General features: G+C 36.9%; 1 protein-coding gene across 1 annotated transcript; it reads left to right on the forward strand.

Annotated features, from left to right (window-relative positions):
* The first annotated feature begins 1,428 nt into the window (after positions 1-1,428).
* LOC113234477 (proline-rich extensin-like protein EPR1) lies at positions 1,429-6,132 on the forward strand. Its single transcript, XM_026469805.1, has 3 exons — positions 1,429-1,469; positions 4,509-4,682; positions 5,542-6,132. Exons 1-3 carry the CDS (start codon positions 1,439-1,441, stop codon positions 6,045-6,047), a joined length of 711 nt encoding a protein of 236 aa, XP_026325590.1. The 5' UTR covers positions 1,429-1,438; the 3' UTR covers positions 6,048-6,132.
* The last annotated feature ends 8,619 nt before the right edge of the window (positions 6,133-14,751 follow it).

The raw sequence follows: 14,751 nt of genomic DNA on the forward strand, positions 1-14,751 counted from the left end.
ACCACTTTCATTCACACCACGGAAGAAAAAAACAATGGAAGTACCATAAGTCTCGATTACTATCGGAACCTCTGTCGCCAAAACTAACACTTTCTTTATTTGAAACACTACAAAATCTTGATAATGATTGGTCATAGTTTCTAATTTAAAAAGATGTAACAAATTCTGGATTGTTAATATAATTTAAACTTTATCCAGTCGCCATTGATATTGAAATTTTATCAATGTACTGCCATCTTGCGGCCAGTAGCTGGACTACGACGAACGATTAACATCTGGACGCATAAATAAACAGAAAATTGATAATCGCGATTTGAAAATTGATCACTCTTCGCAGTTAACTATAATGGACGGTAAAATATGTAATGCCCTTTCTGACTCATCATCAAGTAAGTGCAATATTTGTGGGGCAACTCCTAAAGAGATGACCATAACAATCAGTACAGAGTACTAAAAAACCGACCTCAAAAGTCGTTCATCCCCTAGTTTGCCACCTTTAGACGTGGTATATTTTCTTCAAATTTAAATGAGACCAATACTAAGATACCCTCTTTCCAACAAAACAAGAATCATTAAAATCGGTTCACAAACATCGGAGCAATCGCGTAACTATCACACACAAGAACCAAAAGAACCAAAGTAACCGACACAGCCCAAAGAATAACAAAACTTAAGTGGACGTGAGCATTGCTTGCAGAACAAATAGCCGATGGGGTCAAAGAGTTTTGAAATGGCGGCTGCGTACCGGAAGTGACTTAGTTTATTAGCAGTAGAGCTTGTGAAAGATTTCGTCCAGACTTCCACCTTATCTACTTCCGCCGTCAGTGCCCCTCACATCTTTGCGATATAAAGCTCTGAGTGGCACAGCAACTGTTACGCACATGCGTGTACCTTACCATCAGGCGCACGACTTGCGTCACTTGATATTATAAAACAAAAAGTTGTCAACCCTATAACATTGAAAATGAACCATATCTGTTATTTCTAGCTGATGTTATGCCTCGAATTGCATAGCCTGCTTATAGCCACTTTAAATTCTTTGTTCTCTAACTGTGTCGGTTACTTTGTATAGGATTTGTGTTCAGCAGTGGAATGTGTATGGGTTCATACAATTGAATTGGTTATTGTTTGAGTTTTTGATTTCGAAACTTTTAAATAACAGGTAAAAGACGCTGTTAAATTACTATGTAACTCCAATTTTTAATAATACTGTAACTAATTAGGAATCAAAAACAAAAGTTAGCATTTATCTGTAACTAAATAGATATTTAAATTTTAACATTACGCTCAATTGACTGAATCAAAATTATATTATAATTTTTATATGCTAAAGTGAGTGCGAAGAAAACAAATTTTTAATGGCCCCGTGCGCAACATAAACTACGTTTTTAGTATATAAGTATAAATTTTTATTATATTTTTACATAGAGCTGTCATCATGGGGCGTTTGACAGCGTTGGGTGTAATAGGTATGTAAATTAATTACAATTTATAATAATAAATACGCAATAGTACATTGTGTATTAAGGGCGAAAACTAAGAAATTACTCCCGAGAGATTCTTAGAACCCCGAAGCCCAAGGCTGAGGGCTTTAATGACTCGAGTTTGTAATTTTTAACGCCCGTTTATGAGCAAGTGTGATGAAAATGAAGTTTTCTAAGGATGTGAAACAATTTTTTTAACTGTTTTTCAAACAAACCACCGTCTCGGGCCCTTATAGGCCCCATGGTCATGGCTGACCGAGATGGTAAGGTCATCAACCAGTTATGTCTAATATGAACTTTTATATACCGCTTCTGGTTTGGGTAATACCCAGTTGTGGGGATCAACTCCCGTTCACCGTCCGACATACAGTATTTAAATAGATAGACCGGGACGTTAAGAACAGAATAGGTGCAGTATGGATAAAATGGCGACAGGCGGGTGATTCACGTAATCAAACCGTTACGATATCGTAGGGAGTTAGTCGTTGAACTGCTTTTTCGTATTCACGTGTGACAGTGAACGTCAACGAGTACAATTTTAAAGTCGTTCGATCCAAATGCCGTTAAAGCGTATTCTGGTATATGAATCGAACTTAAAACGATTCTAAACGACATGTCATAAGTATTCTGCTAAAATTTTAACAGTTCTTTCAATAGACTTTCGAAGACTAAATGTCAAATTTCACAATCCAAGATGTCGTTCCTTAGTCGTTACGTTTCGTTTCTACTCATATCAACGTTCGTTCAAGTGATACGTGATTACCCATTTTGGATAGGACTTCGATCGAACGACTACGTAACTTCAACGATATTTTGATAGCTTGAACGTACGTGAATCACACTCAGGTCACAGGCACTAACTAAGCTAAAGGGGAAAATATACAAGACCGTGATTAGACCTGTCATGTTGTATGGATCAGAATGCTGGGCGATGAAAAGGAAGGATGAACGAACTGTGCATGTAGCGGAAATGCGAATGTTGAGGTGGATGTGTGGAGTGACAAGAAAGGAAAGATAAGGAATGAGTACATCAGGGAAACTTTGAAAGTGGTGCCAGAGACGGAAAAGTCGAGGAGTAATAGGTTGTGGTATGGACATGTCATACGGAGGGAAGAATGTTATGTGACGAGAAGAGTGCTAGGTATGAATGTGTAGGGATATAAGGAGAAAGCAAGGTCAAAGAAAATATGGATGGATTGTGTGAAAGATGACATGGATAAGAAAGGTGTGAGTATAAAAATTACGGGTGATCTTTTTTTTTTGTGTTAATAATTAAACTATTGGAGTAATTTCACATAAGAATAATTAAATATCAATTCAAGTTCTTAGGTTTTTCGCGATTGTTACACATAGGAAATGAAACTATTTTTCCGGATTTAAATCGCGTATATTTGTATTTTCAAACACACCGACGTTTCGGGCCGTAATAAACATCAATTCAATAAAAATTTAAATAACAAAACATGACAATTTAAAATTTTAGGAAAATTGGCAACTCTCGTCATTTTACTCCGTCTTCAAAAAAGACACTGTACTGTAGTTATGACAACGAGGCCAGTTAAGACTTATAATTATAGGAAAGCAAAATGAAGTTTACTAAATTATGAATGTTGATATAATAGCCATAACTTCACGATAGCCATAGCGATGTGAGAATGGAACAAAAATACATGTTGTGCCGACCCCACCTAGCGTGGGATAAGGACAGGAAGAAGAAGAAGAAGGAAAAGAAGAAGGAGTGTTCGATATTTGTCTTAATAATTATAACAAAGTAGTAGAGTAATTTCACAAAAATAATTGAATATTATGGTGGTCAAAACATCGTGAAATTCAAGAATGTTAAAAATTACAATTATAAAATCGACATCTCTAGTCAGCTGCTGGTAGCCGTAAAGGTAACTTTTTTTGTGGGGGGGGGGGGGAATCTTTATAGATACCCCTGAGCCCAGGGAGACTCAGGGGTTATGTGGGGACTCTCCCTCCAGACCGGACGGCCTAACCCACTAAAACCCTCCCGGGTTTCCCTCTTGCCGGTTGAGTCGGCGCCGTGGGATCGGTAAACATTCACCACGACGAGCTGTAAAGGTACCTGGCTGAGTGAAGAAATTGATTTCTCACAGATGGCGCTATAGCAATAAAGTCATTAAAAACAAATATATGTAATAAGGACATAAAAAAATTCGTGAGGTCCGCTGGTTCGTTCCGTGGCTTAGTAGGCATAGGGTCTGGCACGGTTTGCTAGAAGACATCGGTTCGAATCTGGCCGCATTGACATAATTTTTTCTATGTTTGTTCTTTGTTATTAAAAAAAAATACATCATGGTAGTAAAATAACGTGACATTCAATAAAAACTTGTAAATTACATCATGATATTCAATGAAATAAATATAGCGACATCTATGTCAGTTTTTAAGTAACTATAAAGGTACCTTGTTGAATAAAGAAACTTTCATAAGTTTCTCACAGGTGGCGCTATGGCAAGAAAGTCTTTTAAACCTAATACTAAGGTCCGTGACAAGAATATAGACAAATTCGTAATACTGGTTCTATCGATAGCTCAATTGATAAGAGCGGTAGCCACGTTGAGACGACAGACTGGTTCAAGTCGGATTAAAGGAATTTTTCTTTGTCAGATACTATGCCAACTGAGCACAGCGTCTGGCACAGTTTGCTACAAAACGTCGGTTTGAATCCGGCCGGATCGAAGGAATTTTTTCTGAGTGTTCGATCTTTGTATTAATAATTATAACAAACTAGTTGAGTAATTTCACAAAAAATAATTGAATATCAATTCAATACAAATTTAATTACAGTTAATAGAAACATCTCTAGCCAGGGCTGGTAGCTGTAAAGGTAGCCAACTGGGTGACGAAATACTTTCATAGATTTCTCGTAGATGGCGCTACGGCTAAAAAGTCGTTCTCTATTGAAACCAAATACAATCCGGCAACTAGCACGTAGAAAAATATTTCTTTGTGTTTCTTTGATCTTTGAATCAATTATAATAATTTTGTATTTCCCAGCTTTACTGTCAACGGCTTCGGGAGCACCGCAGTACCCATGTCCATCTGACTCATCGGCCTGTCCACCCCCCGACTGTAACCAATGTCAACCCCCTCCATCCAACTGCGCCACCCCTGACCCGTGTACACCGCAACTGAAACCGTACCCCGTGGATCCTTGCGCTCCACCAATAAGTAAGTATAATCCTAGTACTAAAAAAACCGACTTCAAAAGTTAGACCCGGAAAGTGCGTGAAACCGGATTCATCCCCTTGTTTGTCACTCTTAGAGGTGGAATATTTTCTTCAAATTTAAATGGGACCAATACTGAGGTACCCTCTTTCCCACGAAAATGGATCGTCAAAATCGGTTCACAAATACATCCAAAAACAGTCGAAAACCTCCTTCTTTTATGAAGTCGTTTAAAAGTACATAATAGCCTGCGAATGCAAAATTAGATATAATTCAAAATTGAAGCAGTGCATGACTCATTAGAAACTATTTAACAATTTACGCGAACGAGAGAAAAAAAATCATAATTAAAACAGAAGAAAATTTAAATAAATCATTAATGTAACGAATAATAATTAGCAAAACTGGCAGACTATGCGCTGTGCCGTTGCAGAATCCGTTATTCACTCAGCCTATTGTCGTCTCACTGAAGGTTGTTACGACACTGTTTTTCAGCAAATCCGGTGACAGAATTACGCATGCCACGGGACATAGCAGATGTATAGGTAGATTTGTCATAAGCATTATTTTACATCATTCACATCCTTGCCTCCAGAGCTACTGCTCTACTGTTTACATACATAAACTCACGCCCTAGTCCCACAGGAGGGGTAGGCAGAGACCACGGAACGACACTTTGCTCTATCCTGACACATCTCTCGAGCCTCACATACATCAACTATTCTTGTCACTTCGGATCCCAGCCTTTTTGAGGACATCACTGATCTGGTCAATGTAAATCCTTCTGGGACGTCCACTTAAAACCCTTCCATTCTTCCATCTTAAATAATATAGAAGAATAACCTTGTTCCTTCTCTTCTAGCACAATGCGGTGACGGAGTTATCAAGGCAGCAGTACCACAAAGCGACATAGGTGACCGCCTGCGCTGCCTCGGCTTCCAGTCATTTCCCGTGAAGGGTGGCACCTTCTTCGTGAAATCGAACCCTGACGTCATCATCCAACCGCCACCGGTCCTCGTCAAACTACCCCCGCCACCCGCAATAACCCCACAAGCCTTGACAGTGCAGCCACCACCTTTACCACCGATACAGCCACCTACAATTTGTGTACGACCACCTTGCCCTCCCCCGGTTCAACCTCCCAACATCTTGGTCCGTCCACCTCGGCCACCACCGGTTCAACCACCACCGATCGTTGTGAGGCCACCACTGCCAAGTCCCATACAGCCACAGCCTGTTATGGTACGACCACCTTCTCCTCCACCCTACCAACCACCTCCAATTTGTGTCCGTCCACCTTGCCCACCTAATCTCCAACCACCAACCCTTTGCTTCAGTACTGCAATACTGAATGGAAATGGAAATTAAAACCCATATCAAAATATATATATATAGATATATATCAATGTTTAAAAATGTACATAGAAACGGTAAAGCAGTGAAGAAAAAAAAACAATGTGATATTTATTAAAATATAAAACTATATATAGAAAGATTTATTAAGGAATATGAAGGTTATATGTAAATTTTTAAACATTAGCTCAACATATATATATTATACAAAACCGATGGATCTCAATATATATAGATGAATAACGACATAAGCGAGTTTAATGGAATGGACCGGCAACAATTATAAATATATATATATATAAATATATGTTCTTAAATACTCGTACTTAAGTTCAATTGTGTGTGTGTGTGTTAGCAAACGTAGTCTGTATGTATTTATTTGTATTATTAACACGAAATATATAACATTATATGAATATATATCGAATAATGATTTTTTTTTATTTCTTCCACTCTACCTCGTAACGTTGAATAAATTACAAAAAACTTTTTTTAATAAAAAAACCGTCCTAAAAAGTTTATGAAATTATTTTCATTTGCCAAGTTGTGTTGAAATCGGTTAACGAAAAGTGAAATCCTAAAATCTGATTCATCCCCTTAGAGGTAGCTACTTTCACAGTACAATGACATATAGTATTTTGCTTTAGGGCAATGCCGCCGATATCAATAGAATCTTTGTCCTGCAGAAACGTGCGGTAAGGGTAATTTACAATCTGCGACTCAGAGTGTCCATGAGAGATAAGTTCAAATTAACATTCTTACACTAACGTCACAGTACATTATGAAAATGTTAAGAAAAATATTATTTTTTTTAATGAAAAATAGTGACAGGCATAACATTAATACGAGGAATAAACATAAGCTAGCCGTTCTCGATAGTCGTCTTCACAAACTCTCAAATTCATTTAAAGGTCAATTTATACGCTTCTATAATAAGATTCCGATTGATATTCAAAATTTGCCATTTACGAGGTTTAAAACTATAGTGAAACAAAAACTTTATACTAAAGGTTATCATACAAATTCTGCGTACTTGGATGACAAAAATCCGTTGTAGTTGCCCGCTTATCTCTTTCAGGTATTCTCGATCTAAGATGTTGAATTAAATATTGTAATGATAAATGTATTCAAATGTATATTTACGAAGAGCAACCCCTAGAGCTTCTTGCTCATTCTTCTCAAGGGAATCTGCCTTACGAACAAGCAGTAGAGTCTAATTAGATAGATAGTTTATTTGCCAATAAAGCACAGGCATTACTTGAAATACAAAGGCAGAACAAACTATGAAGTAAATACTTAAAAGGAACAAAAACAGGATTATATAAAGAACAAATACAAAATCAAATCAACTTATAATAGAAAAATGTATCATGTGTGCTGCCGTGGCGTATAGGACCCAGCTCAGCGTACAGCCATCGCAAAAACGACGCGACTGACTTTCCATTACCTCCCAAAAGGTCACGCGTAATTTAAAGGTCAAGTGTAATTTGCTTACCTAAGAAATAAATATTACTCGACATCTTCAATTCTGAATGGGACCAGTCTGAGGTACTCCTTTTCCAACAAAAAAAGAATCATCGTAATCGGTTCACAAATGTCGGAATTATCGCGTTACATACACCGACATTTAGTAGCAGTAGATCTCCCTATGATAGAGTTGGTCCAAATCCGAGAACCTAAACGGTACACAGAACGAATCTCTCGTTTATGCAAAACAAATATGGTTTGTATATCTGCCGCTTTGCCTCAATGCTGGTGTCTTGTGCTGGTGGCGCGGAACAACTCCGATCAGTACAGTGCACTACACGAGAAAAACTCACGGGCTATAGGACCGACGTACTAGGAGCACCTACCTGCCGAACTAGAAAATGAATGTTGTGAGGACACGTTCAGGCGCAAATTGAAGAACCTTTTATTGGAAAAATCCCTTTACTCAGTAACAGAGTACATCAAACAATTAAATTATTATATTGTCATTGACTTACAATTATATGGACGTCGGGTCCGCGCTAAAAAGTGTCCGAACTTATAGGGCGATAAAATCCTATACAGAGCGTCATTCACGCTTTAGTCTTCGTTTGTTCGACTGACAGCGAAGCAAGCAAAATTAGACAGTACTGCGATGACATTACAATTTAAATTCAACGTTTTAGCTTTTTCATATTCCCTTACATGTCACTACGTTTAAATAGGTTGACTTGGGACATTTTTTTCGTGGTTTGTGTATTAGAGAAGTCGTCCATTTATTTGTAAGTCAATGTATATTGTTAATAAATTCGTCATTTCGTCGCCCTACTTTCTCAAGCTCGTATCTTAAAATAGAAAGCTAGTGAAATGCAAAAATTGGATGGTGTATACAAATTTTGCAGGCTTATTCCTTCATATTCACACACTGGCTTTTACGTATTCTCAAAGTAATTTATCCGAATTAACACCCTTGATAAGAAAATTGAAATAAATAGAAAGTTTTGCTATCTCCTGAATAACCACTCTTTAAGATACGAGTTTGAGAAAGTTTTTTTATTTTTTTTTATTGCGACTCGGCAAAATGACTGCACCGCGCCTGATGGAAAGTGCGAATACAGTCCAGAGATGAGAGTAACGGAAGGCGTCGATTTACTACATTATTGTAATGAAACTATTTTTCCGGATTTAAATCGCGTATATTTGTTTTTTTAAACAAACCGACGTTTCGAGCCCTTTACAGGTCCCATGGTCAACTATGACCGTGAACGTGATATACGCGATTTAAATCCGGAAAAATAGTTTCATTTCCTATGTGTAACAATCGCGAAAACCTAAGAACTCGACACATTATTGTAGTTTAAATTAGATATATTACTTATTAACCGACTTTAAAAAAGGACGAAGTTCTGAATTCGACTGTATGTTTTTTTTTGTATATATGTTACGCGATAACTCCGGTATTTGTGAACCGATTTTCATGATTTTTTGTTGGAAACAGGGTATCTCCATAGTGGTCCCATTTAATTTTGAAGAAATTCATCGACCTCTAAGGCTGGCTGTTCACGCATAAAGATTCATTTTTACAAATAGCACCTAAATTTTATTATAAGCAGCAATTATTTTAATGGTTTATTTTGCTATTCTCCAACTAAAGGCGTTTTTCTCTCTCGAATATACTTTGAGAAGTGAGAATCGACATTTATTCTATTTTAGTGGCGAACTAGGGGATGAATCCGGGTTTGAGCACTACCCGGTAACCGATTTCAATAAAACATGGTAATTATATGTAATTCCACGTACTTTTGAGGTCGGTTTTTTTAGTACTCTGTACTGAGATTATTAAGAATCCATATTGACATTTCCTGTATTATAGTACACCTGACATAGTCAATTTAACTCAATTAGGTTACATCTTAAGTTGTATTAAGTTAAGACATTGTTATGCGGAGGGAAGAATGATATGTGGCGAGAAGAGTGTTAGGTGTGAATGTGGAGAAAAGCCAAAGAAAAGGTGAATGGATTGTGTTGTGACGATGTGACCTCCTTACATCGTCCACCTTTTTATCGCCTTTTCTCCGCTTCATGGAAACTCGTTTTTAAATTGTGTATCGTTCTTTAATAATTCCTCTGCATCGCCCTTCTGATTTTGTTTCGTTCCATTGTCACTCCCTGCCCGATCGCGGCAGCGAACACGTCTTTTTGTTATTTGTTTTGAACAGTGTACCGGTTACCAAAAAATTCTTGTGCAATAAACATTTTAAAGATCACAAATATTAACAAAACAGGAATAATATTTTTACCATGGCGCAGGTGAAAAGGTGTTGGTGATCACCACTTCGCCATGGTAGTTTAGTGGTGAATGATAGACGAGTCGTGGGTTGGTAAATGACTGTATATTAATGTATGAACTGATTATAACTGATGGTGTATTTACTTGAGCTACTTATTTACACTAATTTGGTACGTGTGTCTTATGCTGATTCACAAGGCATGATTGTAACTTTTGCTTGCACTAAGACGTGCCTGAATGTCGCAAGAGGGTTACACATTCTGGCACGTCTGTGGCTGCTACAATATTTATAAAACTGGATTTATTACCACTATTTCTAGGCTACTACTACTCTACTACATTACAAAGCAACAGAAAATTCCAATCGGTTAACGTTACAATCTACATTACAATCCACCAGCGCCAGCAGCTCGCTTTGTGTGTTAAAGATGACACGGATAAGAAAGGTGAATATGGAAATGACGGCTGATAGGAGAAAAAAATATGTTGTGCCGATGGGATAAGGGCAGGAAGAAGAAGAAGAAGAAGTGGCATTGCAACTGTTAAGGACAGACCAGTATAGTAACCACCAAATATGTATTATATATTTTATTAATTTGTTTTCACACTACACACACTTATACCTGTATGTATATATTGCAAAGATTATGTAAGTATTTATTCGATATAAGAGTACACTCTGCAATAACACTATACACACTCATGATATATGCATTTACGTAGTTTATTTTATTATCTGTTCCGGGACGCATACGTCTGTCACTCTCACTCACTCGGCTAGGGCCCATTGAAAACCAGCGTCACAACCTAGCCTTGGTTGTGACTTTAGCTGAATGGGATCTGTCTGTACACGCCACAGCCGCACACATGTCAGTATAGTACTATGTCACTTGTTGTTGAAATGTTTTTACGCTGTTCTTTGTGTTATTTCTGTTTTAGTTATATTAGTCTTTGTTTTTATTTCTAATGTGGCGTTACAATAAATGGTTTCTATTTCTATTTCAATCGCACGTTTTCTACGTCCCGTCTCTTGGTGTTATAAAAAACAGACACATTGAGAACTTCCTTCTTTTCTCAAGTCACTTAAAAAAGGTGAAATGATATTTGCCAAGCACTCGAAGGCGACGCATGAAAACGTAAAGGTTTCTAATTTCGTCCAAAAGAAGTGCAAAGTAATTGGAAGTCTTAAGTTAAACCCATTTAATTCACATATTACTCTCTACGTGAGGAGTTGGAATTCATATGGGATTAAACGTTTTTTTAGACGACACGGCAGACGCGTGAAAATGGTTCAAGAATTTAGTTTAATTAGGAAGTAGGTGGAAAGAAGGTTTGCATTAAATGTAAGAGTGGTTACACACGGCGGTTTTAGGGTGGAAACACAATTCTGCAAATCGGGGCGATGGGAATTCATAACGCAGAAAACTGCGACGCGAATTTCGTGCGGCAAGGCATCGCCCTGTCACGATTTGGGTACACGTATTATTTAAACAGAGTACTAAAAAAACCGAGCTTAAAAGTACGTGAAATTACGTCTATTTGCTAAGTTTTATTGAAATATCCTTAAATCGCCACTATACAGGACTTGACACTGGAGATAATAAAAATCGGTTCTCACTACTCAAAGTATATTGAGAGAGAAAAACGCCTTGAATTGGAGAATAGCAAAACCAACCATTAAAATAATTGCTCTTTAAGTAAAATTTAGGCGCTATTTATAAAAATGAATGTCTATGCGTGATGAGCCACCCTTAGAGGTGGATGATTTTCTTCAAAATGAAATGGCATCACTATGAAGGTATTCTCTTTCCAACAAAAAAATAATCATGAAAATCGGTTCACAAATCGTCGAGTTATCGCGTAACATGCATACAAAAAAAATGCAGTCGAATTCAGAAGTCGGTTAATAAGTAATAAATCTAATTTAAACTATAATAATGTGGTAAATCGACGTCTTACTTTCTTAAACTCGTATCTTATAAAGAGTGGTTATTCAGGAGATAGCAAAACTTGCGTGCAGCTTCTTGCGATGCGTCGTGCGAGCTCGTAGATTTTTGCGACGTCGTATCGCAGTTTTGTGTTTCGACCCTCATTGCGCGATTGCATCGCTACACTTGGGATTTGTAGGCGATTGCATCGATGCAATCGCGCGGTTGTATCGCTGCTAAAAATCTCCGTGTCGCTCTAAGGCAGCTAACAGATAGAATTTTTTGGGTTTTCTCTCCCTCCATATCAAAAAATCAAACAAAAATAAATTATTTCAGACTTTGTACCAAAGAATACCTAATAATAACATAGTCCCTCGATATGTTCTATTATCACCATCATCACTTCAGCCAAAAGACGTCCACTGCTGAACATAGGCCTCCCCCTAAGAATAGTTCTATTATAATACAATACAAATAATTTATTTGCACAGGCTGGTTTCTAGAGGGACTGACATGTTCAATGACGATCAAAACCCTTAAATAAATAAAAAGCAAAAGAATTACGTCACTAGTTTTTTTTAAAAGCCCCGCACTACTACCACAAATTACACCCAAACTCACGAGAGAAGTAAATGTAGGCCACGGCATGGTAACCGTTCGGCCACAGAGGCAGTTAAGATTGAGATTGTGAAAAATAGTTCCCCTAAAAAGATGACTAGTGCCAACTAGTGCAGAAAGTCTAAAAAAATGTTTAACTTCATTTATACACACGCCGTGTTCGGATGTAACGAACTGCTTAGGACGTGACCAAAATCCCAAAGAATACAGACGGAAGATATCTTTCTTAACATTTACTACTTACACACTGCATGATACCCAAATATAGGTCAAATAGAATAAAATAAAGTGGAATTACTTGTTTTAAGTCCCTCAATAGTGTACTTAAAAGTCTATAATTATAACTAATAAATAAATAAGTAAACATAAAAGCGAGGTATTAGTTGATATAATATTGTAATTAAATGAAATCAAAATTCAGAAATATGTGCGCTCACACATACACACACACACACACGCGCGCGCGCGCACACACACATACACAAACACTCATTTACACACACTTCATGCATATATACACGGACATGCACTCACACAAAGTAACACATAGGTTAATTTAGCCTTAGTTTATTAAGGTTAATGTATTAGTAAATTATAGATAGTTATAACACCAGCTTAAGAGCAATGTTTAATTATTAATTGTAAAGAAGAGCGATGTTTCCTAACACAGGCCCTGTCAAGCTTAAAAGGAAACTTCAGCCTCTGAATTATGCCATGTACGAGTACAGTGAAGTAATAAAATATTTTTATTTTTTTATTTTATTTATTTATTTATAACTTTTTTAAGAAAAAAAAAGATCTCGAAAATTCATTCATATATTTATTGCATTTGTACATGGTTTCCTTGGATCTAGAATACATTGAAATTGTCCCATAAACGTGTAGCACCCCGCTGGGGCGTGGCAATATATGAGACAGCACCATTGACTTATAATTATATGGACGTCGGGTCCGCGCTAAAAAGTGTCCGAACTTATAGGGCGTTAAAATCGTATACAGAGCGTCATTCACGCTTTAGTCTTCGTTTGTTCGACTGACAGCGAAGCAAGCAAAATTAGACAGTACTGCGATTACATTACAATTTAAATTCAACGTTTTAGCTTTTTCATATTCCTTTACATGTCATTACGTTTAAATAGGTTGACTTGAGACATTTTTTCCGTGGTTTTTGTATTAGACCCGTCGTCTATTTATTTGTAAGTCAATGGACAGCACATAGAAATAGTTAATTAATTAATATACATTTCATGCTTATATCAAATTATAATAATCTACAAATTGTATAACCATTATATGTAAAACAATATGAAATTTGATGTCAATAAATGTGGTCAGTGTGTCAGTGTTAATTGTTGAAATTTATTTACGTGTTTTTGTATTATTATGAGTAAAAAATTCGTTTAATTCATAAAGTTCGGTTATCGGCTTTGTCAAGTTTTATAGAAATTGGTTAACGGAAAGTGCGCGAAACCGGATTCATCCCCTAGTTTGCCGCCCTTAGAGATGGAATTAATTCTTCAAATTAAAATGGGACCATTACTGAGGTGGATACCTTCTTTCCAACAAAAACGAATCAAAATCGGTTCACAAACGCCGAGTTATCGCGTAACATACAAAAAAACATACCATACAGTCGAATTGACAACCTCCTCCTTTTTTTCAAGTCGGTTAAAAGACAAACGCCCAGAACCCCAATTACATTCCATTAAACCTAAAACCTTAGCCCATTAACCAAATCCTTAATAATTATTCTAATTGTAATTACAAACCTTTTTAATGGCGTTATTTGTTACAAAACCTTTGAAATTGTAATAATTTTGATGTCAAATCAGAGACAATGAAAGCGATACCAGATTTAAACGACAGTAGCTGTTAAAATTGCGCATCGCATAGGGATGCCAACTTTGTTAATAAAAAACACATTAATCAGTACACATAATTGTAAAGAACATACAACAATAAATATAGCGGAAGAGCCTAGTTTGCATAGCACTTGCGCCAACAGTTCGCGGAGTTCCACAAACTTGAGCTCAGATTCGCCATTTTCGTTTTTACGTTATGGTCGTGTCGTGTGTGATAGTCGCACTGTAGTATTATCTATGGTCGAACACTCAGAAAAAATTCCTTCGATCCGGTCGGATTCAACAATTCTTCTAGCATACCGTGTCAGACGCTATACCAACTAAGCATATAATGAAAATAAATGCAAATATCATAGATTTCTCATAGATGGCGCGATAGAAAAAGTCGTACAAAATACAAAGATACGACGCAAGCACATAGAAAAAATCGTGAGGTCCGCTGGTTTGTTCCGTTGCTTAGCGTCTGGCACGGAATGCTAGAAGACGTCGGTTCGAATCGTATCGAAGGAATTTTTTCTGACTGTTCGACCTTTGTATTAATAATTATAACAAAC

This window comes from Hyposmocoma kahamanoa, unplaced genomic scaffold (genome assembly GCF_003589595.1).
Source record: "Hyposmocoma kahamanoa isolate Upper Pololo Valley unplaced genomic scaffold, ASM358959v1 84, whole genome shotgun sequence".
In the NCBI taxonomy this organism is placed as follows: domain Eukaryota; kingdom Metazoa; phylum Arthropoda; class Insecta; order Lepidoptera; family Cosmopterigidae; genus Hyposmocoma; species Hyposmocoma kahamanoa.